General features: G+C 43.1%; 2 protein-coding genes across 4 annotated transcripts in view; one reads left to right on the forward strand and one right to left on the reverse strand.

The window, feature by feature from the left end:
* Positions 1 to 17,686, reverse strand: part of TH (tyrosine hydroxylase) — a 230,676-nt gene that overhangs the window by 93,709 nt on the left and 119,281 nt on the right. The window contains exon 1 of one of the 3 annotated variants that reach the window (XM_056526870.1): positions 16,208 to 16,225. The exons of 1 other annotated variant lie outside the window; for it this stretch is intronic. In XM_056526870.1, the coding sequence (XP_056382845.1) occupies positions 16,208 to 16,210 (3 nt within the window). In that variant the 5' untranslated portion in view covers positions 16,211 to 16,225. Of the gene's footprint in view, positions 1 to 7,305; positions 7,648 to 16,207; positions 16,226 to 17,686 lie in introns of those variants that run through there. One more of the 3 variants, XM_056526868.1, reaches the window with a different exon arrangement.
* The window catches only part of TSPAN32 (tetraspanin 32), a 142,497-nt gene continuing 139,463 nt past the window's right edge, over positions 14,653 to 17,686 (forward strand). Inside the window, exons 1-2 of the mRNA XM_056526872.1 lie at positions 14,653 to 14,854; positions 16,304 to 16,414. Coding sequence (XP_056382847.1) covers positions 16,379 to 16,414 — 36 coding nt within the window. The 5' untranslated portion in view covers positions 14,653 to 14,854; positions 16,304 to 16,378. The remainder of the gene's footprint in view (positions 14,855 to 16,303; positions 16,415 to 17,686) is intronic.

Raw genomic sequence — 17,686 nt, forward strand, 5'->3', positions numbered from 1 at the left:
TAGATAGAGATGAGAGAATTTTAGAAAAATTTGATACGGCCATTTCTCAGAATTTCCCGAAAAATTCAGTTTGGTCTGAATTTATTTGCATGGAATCTGTATTAAAAACAGCTATTTCTGGCCAACAGAGAGCCTCGAAAGGGGTGTAGAACACTTTGCCTTGCTGTAACACACATAGGGTGTGTGCTGGGTTAGTAAAATAATACTGATACTCAGTATGACATGCAGACTTGAGGAGACCATATAGTGGCTGAATGACACAGCCTACAGTTGGCGGCAGAAAGAGCAGACCATATAGTGGCTGAATGACACGGCCTAGAGTTGGCGGCAGCATGAGGAGACCATATAGTGGCTGAATGACACAGCCTGGAGTTGGCGGCAGAAAGAGCACACCATATAGTGGCTGAATGACACGGCCTGGAGTTGGCGGCAGCATGAGGAGACCAGATAGTGGCTGAATGACACAGCCTGGAGTTGGCGGAAGCATGAGGAGACCATATACTGTATATACTCGAGTATAAGCAGAGTTTTTCAGCACCATTTTTCATGCTGAAAACGTCCCCCTCGGCTTATACTCAAGTGATGGGGGGGAAAAAAGAATTGCAGGCACACTGGTGGGGGTGGCAACGGGTCGGGCCATCCATCGTCGCCCATCAATGCTGCAGGGACCATCCGACTTCGAGTGGGGAGGGTGAACCGGTCCGGGCCGTCCATCTTGACCAGGAGGCTCTCTTCTCCGCTGGCCCTGGACTAGTGACGCTGCTGTGACGCCGCCGTGCAGGGATGTCCGTGATGTCAGGAGCATCAATGCAGTGTCACTAGTCCAGGGCCAGCCCGCAATGGAGAAGAGGGCCTCTCTGTCAAGATGGATGGCCCGAACTGGCTCACCCTCCCCACTAGAAGTCGGACGGTCCCTGCAGCGAACTTGGATGGCTGCTAGGGAAGGACCGACAGAGCTGCAACTGGGGAGGTGAGTAGACAACAAAAGAGGGGGGGGGGTCTGGATGATGACAGGGGGGTATGAGGGGGATCTGGATAATAACATGGGGTGCAAGGGGGATCTGTATAATGGGGGGATGAGGGGGGTCTTGATGATGAAAGGAGGGATGAGGGGGGGGGGTCTGGATGATGACAGTGGGAGCCGGGATGATGACAGAGGAGGGGGGGATGATGACCGGGGGGGAGGGAAATGATGATGGGGGATGATGATGTATTCCCCACCATAGGCTTATATTCGAGTCAATAGGTTTTCCTGGGTTTTTGGGGTGAAATTAGGGGGCCTCGGCTTATATTCGGAACGGCTAATACTCGAGTATATACGGTAGTTGCAGAATGACACAGCCTGGAGGTGGCGGAAGCATGAGGAGACCATATGGTGGCAGTATGAGACAGCCTGGAGCTGGCATCAGCATGAGAAGAACATATGGTGGCAGTATGAGACAGCCTGGAGCAGGCATCAGCATTAGGAGAACATATGGTGACAATATGAGACAGCCTGGAGCTGGCGGCAGCTTGAGGAGAACTTTTGGGGGCAGAATGAGACAGCCTGGAGGTGGTATCAGCTGCATAAGAAGTCCTGAAAGTTACCCGGTGACACAGTGGTGCGGTGGGTGGCAATACCAGTACTCGGTGACAAAGGTGGGAGAAAAAAGGAGAACTTGGCATCAGATGTTTGGCATCAGGCGGGTGTGAGGATCTGAATAGTAGCTGAGGCAAGTAGGTAGAAGAAAACGGTCTATTTTGTATAAGCATTAGTGTGCACAAGTAAGTATTGAGGATATGCATTACGTAAAACGTAACTTTTAATAATATTCTTAGGATAACATATATGTAGCCAAAATTTTTTTTAAATCAAACAAAAGGAAAGGTGTGCAAAAAATACCATGTGCCAACCTACAACACCAAGTATTGATATGATGCAAAGACCTCTAAAAGGTGGAAGGGAACAACATATGGTCCATTGTAACTGGTGGGGGTGAAAGCTTCCCCTGTAAAGCACTACTCTCGCATCATTAATTCCTTTCTTGGCAAGTGTTACTTGCCCTAAAAAGGGCGGCCACACTTAGGAACCACTCCCCATTTCCACCTGCAAAAACTGCCATTTCCCTGGGTTTTTAGGTGGAAATAGGGAGAGGTACATGTGTGGGGCCGCCCTTTTTAATACGAGTAACACTTTCCTCGATAAGGTGGAAGGGAACAACGTATAGTCCATTGTAGCAGGTGGGGCTAAAAACTTCCCCTGTAAGGCCCTACTCTCGCCGTCTTAATTCCCTTCTTGGCAAGTGTTACTCGCCTTAAAAAGGGCAGCCCCACACAGGAAACTATCCCTATTTCAACCTAAAAACCCTGGGAAATGCCAGTGTTTGTAGGTAGAAATAGGGAGTGGTTCCTAAATGGGGCCGCCCTTCTTAGGGTGAGTAACACTTGCCAAGAAGGTAATTAATAATGCGAGAGCAAGGCCTTACAGGAGAAGTTTTTATCCCCATCGGTTACAATGGACCATACGTTGTTCTCTTCCACCTTTTAGAGGTCTCTGCATCACATCAATACTTGGTGGTGTAGGTGGCACATGGTGTTTTTTGCACACCTTTCCTTTTGTTTAATGAAAAAAAAAAAATTAGTCCATATATTTTATCCTAAAAAAAGTTGTTTTAGCTAATGCATTTCCTCAATACTTACTTGTGGTCTGATGAGGAGGAATGTCTGTAACTGGGGAGCAGCACCTTTAATATGTTTTGTACTATCCATATTTGTGAAGTGTTGGAGTGGTACTATGGTCAATCTACTCTGATGCATCAGGCATTGGTTGGTGGAAATCCTGGCTGATCCATGCCTGATTCATCTTCACAAAGGTCAGTCTCTCCACATTTTTCGTGGACAGACGAGTTCTCCTAGGGGTGACTATGGCCCCCGCCGCACTCTGATGGCACACTACTGGCCGGGCAGGACAGCTTTTCCAGGGCAAACTCTGCTATTTGCAGCCACAAATCAAGTTTGGCTTCCCAGAAGTCCAGCGGATCTTCAAGGTGTGTTGGCATGGGCATGTCAAGGTATGCCACCACCTGCAGGTCCTGCCGAATGGTGACAAAAGGCGGGACATCGCTGCGGCCGGTGATAAGCTGAAGCTCCGTGTGACGTGTCGGGCTAACAGGAAGTAAGAAGAATACAGCCCGGGGACCGAACACCTGTACCGGAGCTCCGGGGGCTCGTTGGCAGGTAAGAGAGAGTGTGTTTTCTTTTCTTTTGCAGCCCGGATGGGATAAAGGGAAAAAAGTGGGCGCCGGAGTACTCCTTTAAGGGCCCGGCCATTTTTTTGCACATCTGACCACTGTCACTTTAATCATTAATTACTCTGGGATGCTTTTACTTTTCATTCTGATTCCGAGATAATTTTTTCGTGACATATTCTACTTTATGTTAGTGGTAAATTTTCGTCAATACTTGCATCATTTCTTTTCAAAAAATGTGCATTTATTTTTTACTTTGAAGCTCTTTGATTATAAGGAAAATGGACACCCCAAATAAATTATATATTGGTTCACATACACAATATGTCTACTTTATATTCGCATCATAAAGTTGACATATTTTGACACCAGAGGGCTTCAAAGTTCAGCAGCAATTTTCAAATTTTTCACAAAATTTTCAAAATCGGAATTTTTCATCGACCAGTTCAGATTTGAAGGGCTTTCTTATTAGAAATACCCCACAAATTACCCCATTATAAAAACTGCACCCCTCAAAGTATTCAAAATGACATTCAGTAAGTGTGTTAACCCTTTAGGTGTTTCACAGGAATAGCAGCAAAGTGAAGAAAAAAATTCAAAATCTTAATTTTTTACACTGGCATGTTCTTGTTGACCATGTTTTTCCAAGGAGGGAAAACTTCCTAAAATTTGTAACCCAATTTCTAACCCAAGTAAGGAAATACCTCAAATGTGTATGTCAAGTGTTTTGTGGGTGCACTAGAGGGCTCTGAAGGGAAGGAGCGACAATGGGATTTCTGAAATGGTTTTTGGGGGGCATGTCACATATAGGAAGCCCCTATGGTGCCAGAAGAGTAAAAAAAAAAAAAAAAAACCATGGCATACTATTTTGAAAACTACACCCCTCAAGGAACGTAAAAAGGGGTACAGTGAGCCTTAACACCCCACAGGTGTTTGACAACTTTTTGTAAATTATTTTTTTTTTTTCACTAAAATGCTGGTTTTCCCCCCCAATTTTTTTTTTTTTACAAGGGGTAATAGGAGAAAATGCCCCCAAAATGTGTAACTCCATCTCTTCTAAGTATGGAAATACCCCATGTGTGGACGTCAAGTGCACTGCAGGCGCACTACAATACTGAAATGGTTTTGGGGGGCATGCCACATTTAGGAAGCCAGAACAACAAAAAAAACAACAACCACATGGCATACTATTTTGGAAACTACACCCCTCAAGGCACGTAACAAGAGGTGCAGTGAGCATTTACGCCCCACTGGCGTTTGACAGATCTTTGGAACAATGGACTGTGCAAATGAAAAATTACATTTTTCATTTTCATGGACCACTGTTTAAAAAAATCTGTCAGACACCTGTGGGGTGTAAATGCTCACTGCATCCCTTATTACATTACGTGAAGGGTGTAGTTTCCAAAATGGGGTTCCACTGTTCTGACACTATGGGGGCTTTGTAAATGGACACTGCCTTCAATTCCAGACACAGTCTCTCTCCAAAAGCCCAATGGTGTTCCTTCTCTTCATAGCATTGTAGTTCGCCCACAGAGCACTTTACATCCACATATGGAGTATTTTCGAACTCAGAAGAAAATTACCTTGTGAAAATTACCCCTTGTGACTTTGCAACAGCCGGAGGCTCCGTTTTGGAAACAGTGCCGTACCAGATGTTTTTCATTTTTAGTGGGGTTGGGGGGGGGGGTGCGTGTGGTGTAGGGGTAGATGTAGTGTTTTACTTTTTATTTTGTGTAAGTGTAGTGTTTTTAGGGTACATTCACACAGGCAGGGGGTTTACAGCGAGCTTCCTGCTGGGAGTTTGAGCTGCATCTGAAAATTTGCCATATCTCAAACTTGCAGCAAGAGACTCACTGTAAACCCGCCCGTGTGAATATACCCTGTACATTCACATGGGGGTGGGGGGTGGGGGGCAAACCTTCAGCTGTTGCAAAACTACAACTCCCAGCATACCCTTTGGCTGTCTGTGCATGCTGGGGGTTGTAGTTATGCAACAGCTGGAGGCACACTGGTTGCAAAACACAGAGTTTGTAACTTAACTCAATGTTTCCCAACCAGCGTGCCTCCAGCTGTTGCAAAACTACAACTCCCTGCATGCAAGGACAGCCAAAGGGCATGTTGGGAGTTGTCGTTATGCAACAACTGGAGGAGAACAGTTTGGAGACCTCTGTGTAGTGGTGTCCAAATTGTAGCCCTCCAGATGTTGCAAAACTTCAACTCCAAGCATGTCCAGACTCTCCAGGCATGCTGGGAGTTGTAGTTCGGCAACATCTGAAGGGCCAGATGTTGCCAAACTACAACTCCCAGCATGCCTGGACAGTCTCGTCATGCATTGAATTGTAGTTTTGCAACATCTGGAGGGCTACAGTTTGGACACCACTGTATAGTGGTCTAGAAACTGTGCCCTTCCAGATGTTACACTACAACAAAAAAGTCCTGAGTGATCTTTATATTATGTAACTTTTCCATCATGTAACAGTTTCTACTTTTGATATTCTATATTTATATTATATTTATTCTACAGTGTCAACTGTTACAGGTTGCCGTAAGCAGTGTATACAGCCATCTAAAACAAAAAACAAATAGTAAACTATATGGGGAACATTTATTAGGTGTCTATTGTAGACACAGTTTTATCCCTTTACACTGCTTGTCTAAATTACACTCTTGCTCAGAATTTAGAAATGTTGCACACGTCCTTTGATAAATTTTGTGCAAATATAGAAACGCCCCCCCCCTCGCTCTACCGTTCACTCCCTCTCTACGCACACTTCACAGAGCTGTGGCATTTCTCCGCGGTACACTGCTCACATAGCTAGACGTGCTGGAGCAGCAGTGTGTGCAGAACAAAACTGCACAATAGTGAAATCATAAATCTTTATAAAGTACACAGAATGTCTTGGTTTAAAAAATATGTAATTTTGCTAAAAAATCTGTCCCCTTACCTCTATATCAGTGTTTACCAACGAGAATGCCTCCAAGTGTTGCAAAACTTGGCATGCTAGAAGTTGCAGTTTTGAAAAAGCTGGAGGCACCCTGGTTGGTACACTGTGTACATGTACCAGGGCTGAGTGTGTGATCATGTACATGTATCAGAAATTAGTGTGCAGCATGTGTATGGAGCAGAGCTGAATGTGTGATTATGTGTATGCATGACCTAGACACACTAAGCTCTGCTGCAAACACACAATCACACACTCAGCTCTGCTACATACACATGATCACACTCAACTCTGCTGCATTCACATGATCACTCACTCAGCTCTGCTGCATACACACAGACCCACACTCAGCTTTGCTGCATACACACAATCACACTTTCAGCTCTGCTGCATACACATGATCACACACATACATAGACCTAACAGAGGTACTTTCTTCTCCCTCCCTGCACATACAATGGTATTCTTAACTGTATGGTGTTACACTATACACAGGTGCAATCTCCTGTTCTCATCAAGAACAGGGAGTTTGAATTTTACACTGTTAAAACTTTGAACATTCTACTTCCTCATGTCCTGGACTAAACTGTGGTGGTCCCGTTCAGCTCCGCTGAGCTGCCAGGAAGTATTTCTGGATATTTTAGACCGATGATCAGATTTGATTGCCGTGTCTAATGGGTTAATACTGGGCATCACTGCGAACAGTAAGGTCTGTTATTAACCGGGGGTCACGGCCTCTCCAAAGTGCTGAGACATTACAGCTATTACTGGGTTGACCCCGATTTAGAGCGAAGTTTTACCCGTCCTCTGTGCTGGTTTATTTTTGTGTAATATTTTGCTACTTGCGCAAACTTTGAGCTTCTATACTGAAAATATGCAGTGGATCAATTGAGGTACACTGCATAATTAGCTCTACCGTAGACCGTAACTTAGAATTCCAGATGTGATATTCTATCATAAATTACACAACAAAAAAAAAAAAACACGCAAAATACGCAATTGCGCAATTTTTTTAACGCAATATAGAGCCTGAAAACAGTGTATATTCAGTATAATGATAAATCTCCCCCTATGAGTCTAAGGTATTAAAAAAAATTAGAAAACAGCGCAAAATGTAAAGTTATATCCCTTACCAGAATAGCTTCAGCCTGTTTGGGATCAAGCTCAGAGACTGCCCTTCTGAAGCTTTTCCCTGAAGATCCGGAGACGTTTGGCGTCGGCATCACTACTCTTGTAGAAGTGTGTTCCTAGCACCTGCTCCAAGCCCCGGCTTTTATAGTGCAAGCGTGACGTCACTACTCCCCCCACCATCACATCTAAGCCTGAGGGAGGAGGATGGACAGTGGTCCTCTAGACACATCTGCAGTAACCTGCAGAGCATCCCTTGCTTAGTAAAAGTAGCCTCCCTACCCAACACCTGCAGACTATCTCACCCAGTATATATAGATAGCTCCATGGTAGCTTGAAAACAAATTTTTGGGTGAATTTCAGGGCACTGTTATAATAATGCAGTGTTTTCCAGACAGTACATCAGCAGCTGTTGCAAAACTACAACTCCCAGCATGCCCGGACAGCCAACGGCTGTCCGGGCATGCTGGGAGTTGTAGTTTTGCAACAGCTGGAGGCACACTGTTTGAAAAAACACTGCTATAATGTAATTTCCCATTTAGAAAATGCATTGTTAACTGGACACTAATGTAAAATCAAAGTGAAAAAAGCAGAAATGTATCACATTAAATTGAAATGTGTGTGTGTGTGTATATATATATATATATATATATATATATATATATATATATATATATATAATATTAATAATACAATGTTTATTAAACTTTTATGTAAATTGTTCTGCTGGATATCTTCAACCTGTCATGTCTATGGGCACTATGAGGGAGATTTATCAAAACCTGTGCAGAGGAAGAGTGGTGCAGTTGCCCATAGCAACCAATCAGATTTCTTCTTTCATTTTTAAAGAGGCCTGTGAAAAAATGAGATCTGATTGGTTGCTATGGGCAACTGCACCCCTCTTCCTCTGCACAGGATTTAAATAAATCTCCCCCCTACAAGAACTGGATATGGGTCATTGTTTATCAATTGCTCATTTCATTTGCTTACCTCGCTGAAACCTATAGGGAGAGATGTATCAAGGAAGAGTGGTGCAGTTGCCCATAGCAACCAATCAGATCGCTTCTTTCATTTTTGAACGGTCCTCTGAAAATTAAAAGAAGCAATTTCATTGGTTGCTATGGGCAACTCCTTCACTTTTCCTCTACACAGGTTTTGATAAATATCTCCTAAAGCAGTGGTCTTCAACCTGCGGACCTCCAGATGTTGCAAAACTACAACGGCTGTCCGGGCATGCTGGGAGTTGTAGTTTTGCAACATCTGGAGGTCCGCAGGTTGAAGACCACTGCCCTATAGTATTTGTGATGTCAAAACACCTGTGATGTCATACCAGTGACCTCACCACCAAGATGTGACATCATAGCAGCTTATCAGTATTAAACTTACTTGTGATGTCACAGCCCATTTACTCACTTTAACACCTGTGTGATGCTACCGAACTTGAGAGACGTTTATTTGACTGCAATGCTACCGAACTTGACAGACGTTTATTTGACTGTAACCCATTTATGACATCATACTCAGCTGCTTAACCAACTAAAATCCACTTGCAATGCCACAATTACTCACCAAATGGAAGCAGTTATGATGTCACAACAGTTACCCTAGTGAAAACACACTTGTGGTGTCCCAATCCTTTATATACCATACCCGACACCGTGTGACAGTATGGCAGAAAACAGAGGGACGCATAAAAATATTAAAGGTACTCTGGTGGAAAACTTTTTTTAATTTTTTTTATCAACTGGTGCCAGAAAGTTAAACAGATTTGTAAAGTATGAATAAGAGATCAGTGTTTGGCGCTTGAAACGCGTTACTTTTGTCCATGTTTCCTGTGGTGGGTGCCAATAAAGTTTTTATCTGCAGAGACGGATCACCTCTTCTTTTTTTTAGATTTGTAAATTACTTCTATTAAAAATTCTTAATCCTTCCAGTACTCATTAGCGGCTGTATACTACAGAGGAAATTCTTTTCTTTTGGGACTTCTTTTCTGTCATGACCACAGTGCTATCTACTGACACCTCTCTCTATTTCCTACAGATTAAATTATTTTCTTTTGGGACTTATTTTCTGTTATGACCACAGTGCTCTCTACTGACACCTCTCTATTTCCTACAGAGTAAATTATTTTCTTTTGGGACTTTTTTTCTGTCACGACCACTGTGCTCTCTGCTGACACCTCTGTCCATGTCAGGAACTGTCCAGAGCAGCATATGTTGGCTAGAGGTATTTTCTCCTGCTCTGGACAGTTCCTGACATGGACAGAGGTGTCAGCAGAGAGTACTGTGGTCGTGACAGAAAAGAAATCCAAAAAGAAAATAATTTTCTCTGTAGTATACAGCCGCTAAGAAGTACTGGAAGAATTAAGATTTTTTAATAGAAGTAATTTACAATTATGTTCAACATTCTGGCATCAGTTGATAAAAAAAATAAATAAATAAAGTTTTCCACCGGAGTACCCCTTTAACCCCTTAAGGGCGGACCCATTTTTTACCTTAACCTGTTGGGGACGCAGGGCGTATGCATACGCCCTGCATCCCCGATCCTTAACCCCTTAAGGACCAATGACGTACGCGTACGTCATGAGTCCCTGTCCTGCAATATAACGCGGGGTCACATGGTGACCCCGCATCATATTGCGGCAGGCCCGGTGTCATAGTGAAGCCAGGACCCGCTGCTATTAACCCTTTAGCCGCGCACTCAAAGCTGAGCCGCGCGGCTAAAAACGAAAGTGAAAGTGCCCGGCTAGCTCAGGGAGCTGTTCGGGATCGCTGCAGCATAATCGCGGTATCCCGAACAGCTGTAGCACAGGAGGAGGTCTTCTTACCTTATCCTGCGCTGTCCGATCGCCGAATGAATACTTCAAGCCTGAGATCCAGGCTTGAGCCATCGCCGAAAACACTGATTGATCCATTCCTATGGAGATGGATCAATCAGTGTAAAATATCAGTTAATGCAATGTTATAGCCCCCTATAGGAGCTATAATATGGCATAAGAAAAGTGTAAAAAAAATCATTAAACCTTTCAATTATCCCTTCCCCTAATAAAAGTTTGAATCACCCGGCATTTCCAAGAATAAAAAAAAACTGTGTAAATAAACATATGTGGTATCGCCGCGTGCGGAAATGTCCGAATTATAAAAAATATACCACTTTTTAAACGTTCAATGGCGTACGCGCAAAAAAATTCCAAAGTCCAAAATAGCGCATTTTTATCACTTTTTATATCACAAAAAAAGTGATCAAAAAGTCTGATCAGAACAAAAATGGTACCTCTAAAAACTTCAGATCACGGCGCAAAAAATGAGCCCTCATAGCACCCTGAACACAGAAAAATAAAAAAGTTATAAGGGTCAGAAAATGACCATTTTAACCGTATACATTTTCCTGCATGTATTCATGATTTTTTTAATGAAGTGATACAAAATCAAACCTATACAAGTAGGTATCATTTTAACCGTATGGACCTACAGAATAAAGATAAGGTGTCATTTTTGCCGAAAAATGTACTGCCTAAAAACGGAAACCCCCAAAACTTACAAAATAGTGGGTTTTTTTCATCAATTTTGTCGCACATTGACTTTTTTTTCCAGTTTCACGGGAAAAATTACAAATGTCATTACAAAGTAGAATTAGTGACGAAAAAAATAAGCCATCATATAGAATTTTAGGTGAAAATTTTTAAGAGTTATGATTTTTTTAAATTTAAGGAGGAAAAATTTAAAATGAAAAAACAGAAAAAGCCCGGGTCCTTAAGGGGTTAAGGACTCAGGGCATACCTATACACCCTGAGCATTTCTGGTACCCACCGCTCACCGGATGAATCAGGACGCCTGCTGTGGGGGTGTCCCTAACGGCACCCACTCCGCCCCTGTTCCGGAGGGTGAGAGCGGTGTGGCGGGAGTGTGTACCTGAGACTGGGGCCCCCAATCCCCGGCATCGGCGGAGGGATCGGGGCCCCAGGAGCAGAGTCGGTGGCGGCGACGGCAGGTGGATCTAGAGTGTGCAGGAGGAATGGCTGCTCTCCTGCTGTTGCTTAGCAACAGCTCCCAGCATGCACACAAGGGCATGCTGGGAGTTGGCATGCTGGGAGTTGTTATTCAACATCAGAAGGCACAACTACAACTTCCAGCATACACTTTGGTAATTTGGGTTGTAGTTGTGCCTCCTGCTGTTGCATAACTACAACCCCCAGCATGCATGGGCAGCCAAAGGGCATGCTGGGAGTTTAAGTAGTATGACTCCAGCTGTTGCATAACTACAAGTCCCAGCATGCCCTTTGGCTTTCATTGCATGCTGACAGTTGTAGTTTTGCAACAGTTGAAGGCACACTGGTTGCGAAACACCGATTTAGGTAACAAACTCAGTGTCCGTCCAGCAGTTGCAACTACAACTCCCAGCATGCACTGATAGACCGTACATGCTGGGAGTTGTAGTTTTGCAACAGCTGGAGGCACACTGGTTGCGAAACACTGAGTTCAGTAATAAACTCTCAGTGTTTTCAAACAGTGTGCCTACAGCTGTTGCATAACGACAACCCCCAGCCAAAGGGCATGCTGGGAGTTGTAGTTTTGCCACAGCTGGAGGTTTGCCCCCTCCCCATGCGAATGTACAGGGTACATTCACACGGGCGGGGGTTTACAGTGGGTTTCTTGCTGTAAATTTGAGATGCAGCCAATTTTCTGCTGCAGCTCAAACTCCCAGCGGGAAACTCACTATGAACCCCCGCCTGTGTGAATGTACCCTAAAAACACTACACCTACACAAAATAAAGAGTAAAACAGTACATATACAGTGGTCCCTCAATAACCATCGTTTGTTGAAACCATCGTATGTTGAGGGATCTATGCAATGAAAAGAATAGAAAGTTATACTCACCTGTCCCCGCCGCTCCGGACCGTCACCGCTGCCCTGGATGTCTCCCTCCATCGATGTCGCCACGTCCCCGGGGTGTCCCCGCCGCTCCGGACCTTCTCTGCTGCCTGGGATCATCGCTCTTCATCACCGTCATCGCGTTGTTGCGCACGTCGCTCCTATTGGATGACGGGATGGGATGCGTGGTGACATGATGACGACAACGGAGAGTGACGGCAATGCAGTGGACCCCGAAGAGGACGGTCCGGAACGGCGGGGACAGGTGAGTGATCATCACCGGACCACACGGGGCACCTTAAACTGCTATCCGACAGCAGTTGAAGTAGTTTGCTCAATGGCGCTCCCTCTCTCCTGAGCATTGTAGTGCGCCAGCAGAGCATTTGACATCCACAAATGGGGTATTTCCAAAATGTGTAAACTAAGAAACAAATTTGTAAACTAAAAGATGAGTTTACAGATTTTGGGGTAAATTTTCTCCTATTACTCCTTGTAAAAATTTTAAAATTGGGGAAAAACCAGCAGTTTAGTGAAAATTTTTTTTTTTCCTTTACACATCTCATTTTAACGAAAAGTCGTCAAACACCTGTGAGGTGTTAAGGCTCACTGTACCACTTGTTACGTTCCTTGAGGGGTGTAGTTTCCAAAATAGTATGCCATGTGTGTATTTTTTTCTGTTCTGGTACCATAGGGGCTACCTAAATGTGACATGCCCCCCAAAAACCATTTCAGAAAAATTCACTCTCCAAAATCCCATTGTCGCTCTTTCCCTTCTGAGCCCTCTAGTGCACCCACAGAGCACTTGACATAAACATATGAGGTATTTCCTCACTGGAGAGAAATTGGGTTACAGATTTTGGGGGGATTTCTCTCCTTTTACCCCTCTTCAAGAACATGCGATTGGAAAAAATAAGATTTTGAATTTTCTCCTTCACGTTGCTGCTATTCCTGTGAAACACATAAATGAAAAGGGTTAACGAACTTTCTGAATGTCATTTTGAATGCTTTGAGGGATGCAGTATCTATAATGGGGTCAATTATGGGTTATTTCTCACAAAAGAGCCCCTCAAATCCACTTCAAAACTAAAAAAATTTACATTTTTTTTGCGAAAATTTTTGAAATTGCTGTTATACTTTGAAGCCCTCTAATGTCTTCAAAAAGTTAAAACATGTCAACTTTATGATGCCAACATAAAGTAGACATATTGTATCTGTGAATCAATATATGATTTATTTGGAATATCCATTTTCCTTACAGCAGAAAGTTTCAAAGTTAGAAAAATGCTAAATTTTCAAAATTTTCATGAAATTTGGGGATTTTTCACTAAGAAAGGATGCAAGTAACGACAGAAATTTACCAGTATGTTAAAGTAGAATATGTCACGAAAAAACAATAACGGAATCAGAATAAAAGGTAAAAGCATCTCAGAGTTTTTAATGCATAAAGTAAGAGTGTTCAGAATTGCAAAAAAGGGCTGAGTCCTTGAGGTGAAAATGGGCTGAGTCCTTAAGGGGTTAATGACGAGGCTCTTTTTATTTTTATTTTACATGTGTCTCTTTAAATGGTAATAACTTTAGAACGCTTTTTTCTGAGCGGAGCGATTCTGATATTGTTTTTTCGTGACATTGTACTTTATATAAGTGGTGCATTTTTGTTGACACATGCAGCATTTTTTGTGAAAAACTCCAAAATATTGTGAAAGACTGGAAAATTTCTGGCATTTTTATTTTTATTTTATGGTGTACACTCTGCGGTAATGTGATAAGTGATGTTATATTTTTTCTGTGGGTCAGTACAATTATGGCAATACCCATTTTATATAGCTTTTTATGTTTTCCTTTTCTGAGCAAAATTCTCTTTCTGCCATTCATTTTCCAACAGCCGTAACTTTTTTATCCTTCATCTGACGCCCTTGAATAAGGGTGTCAGGGATCGACCGGGGGACAGGGAGAGTGAGCCCTAAACTGACCCTAAAACCCCTCTCCCTGCCTCCTTGCCCATCCACCCTAAATGGTGCATTGACAAATGGGTGCCGATCCCTACCTGAACTAAAGGGCAGAGGCCTAAAAACACATACTAAGAAATAGTCGGTCACAAACCAAAACATAACAGGAACATAGAACTCTATAATATAAAGTTCAGAGGACACAGATCAGAGAGTTAGTACAGAGGATACCACATCAGCGGACAAGAACAGAGGACTCCGTGGTCATGAACAGAGGACACTATAGATAAGCGGTCATGAACAGAACTACAAAGATCTGAATAAAGAAGTGATACACATATAGGGGAGATTTATCAAAACCTGACCAGAGGAAAAGTTGCCCAGTTGCCCATAGCAACCAATCAGCCTGGTTCTATCATTTTGCAGAGGCCTTGTTAAAAATGAAAGAAGCAATCTGATTGGTTGCTAAGGGCAACTGGGCAGCTTTTCCTGTGGACAGGTTTTGAAAAAAAAACCACGATAGAGTTCAAAACACCAGACAGGAAAACAGATGAGTCTGAACGTACTCCAGAAACAAAACAGGAAGAAGCTGAATCCCCTAGAAAAACCTCCGGTAGACACAGGAATAACAATACCCTCTGAGTCCCCACGGACAGGTAAACTGGATCTATCGCTAAATAGGAATATTTGCAATCCCACAGAAAACCTCCAGTAGACACGGAGTCTCCATGGACAGGTAACTTTTGCGATACGTGCTATCTTTTGTTCTTATTTATTCCGCTATTTGTATAAAAATTGGTGAATTTAGCTTTTTTTATTTTTTTACGGCGTTCACCGTACAGGATAATTTACATTATAGTTTTATAGTACATGTCATTACAGACGTGGCAATACCTATTAGGTATATGATTTGTGTTTTGTTTTTTTTGTGATAATACAGGGCTTTTATTGGGAAAGAGGCATTTTTTTTTACACTTCATACTTTTATTTGAGACCTTTTTATTTTATTTTTTTACACTTTTTACTGGTTATACTATGCTGCAATACATTTGTACTGCAGCACAGTATGACCCAATCAGCTGCACGCAGTACAGCTTGTGCGATCCAGCCTGTAGCTTTTTTCATGATCTGACCCCCTGCTGCCATAGCAACCAACGACGACCCGCGATCATATCGAAGCACCGCCATTAGTAAACAGGGGGAGTGCGCTCCCCCCGTCAACACCATAGATGCCGTGATCAGGATTGATCACAACATCTATGGGGTTAATGCTGCCAGGACTCTGGTTGTGATCGACAGCCGGGTCCCACCACCGATCTCCTGCACTGCCCGCGGCAGTGCAGGAGATCACTAGGATGTATGCATATGTCCCAGTGCGCGAACGTGTTGGGTGCTGGGACGTATGCATACATCCTATAGCGGGAAGAGGTTAAAAGTCCCCACTCCCCAATGAGAACTCCAACAAGTTTACCAATTACCTGATAAAGGGGTATTCTGATCAACAGTGAGGGTCCAACCACTGGGACCTCCATTGATTCCAATAATGGAAAACTAATTGACCCAGAAACAAATGGAGCTCACTGAATGTGTGTGACCAGTGCTCCATTTATTCTCTATGGGGCTTCCAAGTATTGCTGAGTTCATAGACAATGAATTGAGTGCTTACCGTTCATGTATGGTGCACTCCTTAATTCAGGGGGGGGGGACATTTTACCTCTGCTCTATAGATTGGTAGAGGTCACAGTTGTAGGAACCCAACTGAGGAGCAAGCATATTATCAACTATTCTATGGACAAGGAATAGCATGCTGAGAAGGGGATATATCTCAGTACCCGTTATTTCACAGAAAAATATAATACTTATATTTGTTACTCACTAGGCCATGCAGAGTCTTTACACGTATTTTGATATATATATATATATATATATATATATATATATATATATATATATATATAGATATATATATATAATGTCTAGTTTCTGCATTTAGCTCATAAATCTCACCGATCTACTGCTCACTCATTCTGACATCCACTGCTCAGAAAGAGGTATGTCCAAGGCATGCACTGAGCCTGCCCTCACTCACCATATATGTACTTCTGCTCTAAGTCTGCTGTGCTGTGTCTCTTCATCCAATCACTGCAGGCTGATGTGTAAACCCCTCCTCTCTGTTTTCCAACAGGAGCACGATAGACTGGGCAGGAGTGAGCACAGAAGAGTGCTAGTCTTGCTCTCATATGCTTCAGCTGGGACAAAGATGATGCTGCAGCGAGACAGGATTATGTTATGGATGGTATGGGGACCCCTAGTGGTCTTTTTTTATAAGCCATGATTACTAAAAAGGAAATTTTAATGTTATTAAATATAAGACAAAGGTTAATGTTTAGTGCTTGCAGGATGTATAAGATTTATCAGCATGGCACATGCCCTGTTGAATCTGGTCTTGGTTAAAAACACTTGGCAGAGGAATTTTAAAATAAAACGCGGCAGAGTCAATACAGGGGATTGTCATGTCGAAATAACCGCTTGAAGGGTCCTCAGACACAATCTCTATGTTTCAGGTGTGTCTGTTGTGACCATAAAGGGGTACTCCAGTGGTCAATGTGTTTTTCCGTTTTTGACTTACCTATTTGTTTTGTTTCATTTCTATTCTTGTTATTTAGGCGGCTCTATTTCCGTTCTTTGTTGTCTTTTTATCCCCCACTTTGTTTTCCTATCTTTGCTTCTATTTCCTGTTTCTTGCTGTGCTGAAAACTACAAATCCCAGCATGCCACATGCCTTGCTGGTTTTGGGGCGGCTCCTTTTTTTTTTTTTTTCGCCCTTTACCCACCCTACTGTTTTCCCAGGTCAGCCCCCTTATACACAGCACACTAATATAATCAGCCCTGGTTGAGATACACTGGCATACACACACAGAAGGGACTACAACTCCAAGGATGTGTCATTCAGGAGTCTTCAGTCTGTGGTATAACACCAGCATGCTACCTCTGTGGGGTCTCCTGGGGGTTGTAGTTCACCACATCTCTATAGGGCATACACCAGTTTTTCCCAACCAGGGTGCCTCCAGGTGTTGCAAAACTACTACTACCAGCATGCCCGGACAGCCAAAAGCTGTCCGGGCATGCTGGGAGTTGTAGTTTTGATATAGCTGAAGACACCCTGGTTAGGAAACAATGCACTTTGTTTGTAATATACTGAATAGTCTAGGACAGTGTTTCAAAATCAGTGTGCCTCCAGCTGTTGCAAAACTTTAACTCCCAGCATGCCCAAAGGCTGTCAGGGCATGCTGGGAGTTGTAGTTTTGCAACAGCTGGAGGCACACTGGTTTGTAAACACTAGCATACACACATAACAGGGACTACAACTCCCAGCATGTGTCATTCAGGAGTCCTGCGGGCTGCGGATATCCTTGGGCATGCCTGCTGCTCTTGTGGTGGGCCCACTGTGAAAATTTTTACTATGCATTTTGTTCAAGCACTTTATTGTATTCATTATATCCACCCTGTATTATGTTATGTATGTAAGAGTTTAAGCTGAGTTAATGCTGAGTACAGTGTGGATAGG

This window comes from Hyla sarda, chromosome 6 (assembly GCF_029499605.1).
Source record: "Hyla sarda isolate aHylSar1 chromosome 6, aHylSar1.hap1, whole genome shotgun sequence".
Lineage (NCBI taxonomy): Eukaryota > Metazoa > Chordata > Amphibia > Anura > Hylidae > Hyla > Hyla sarda.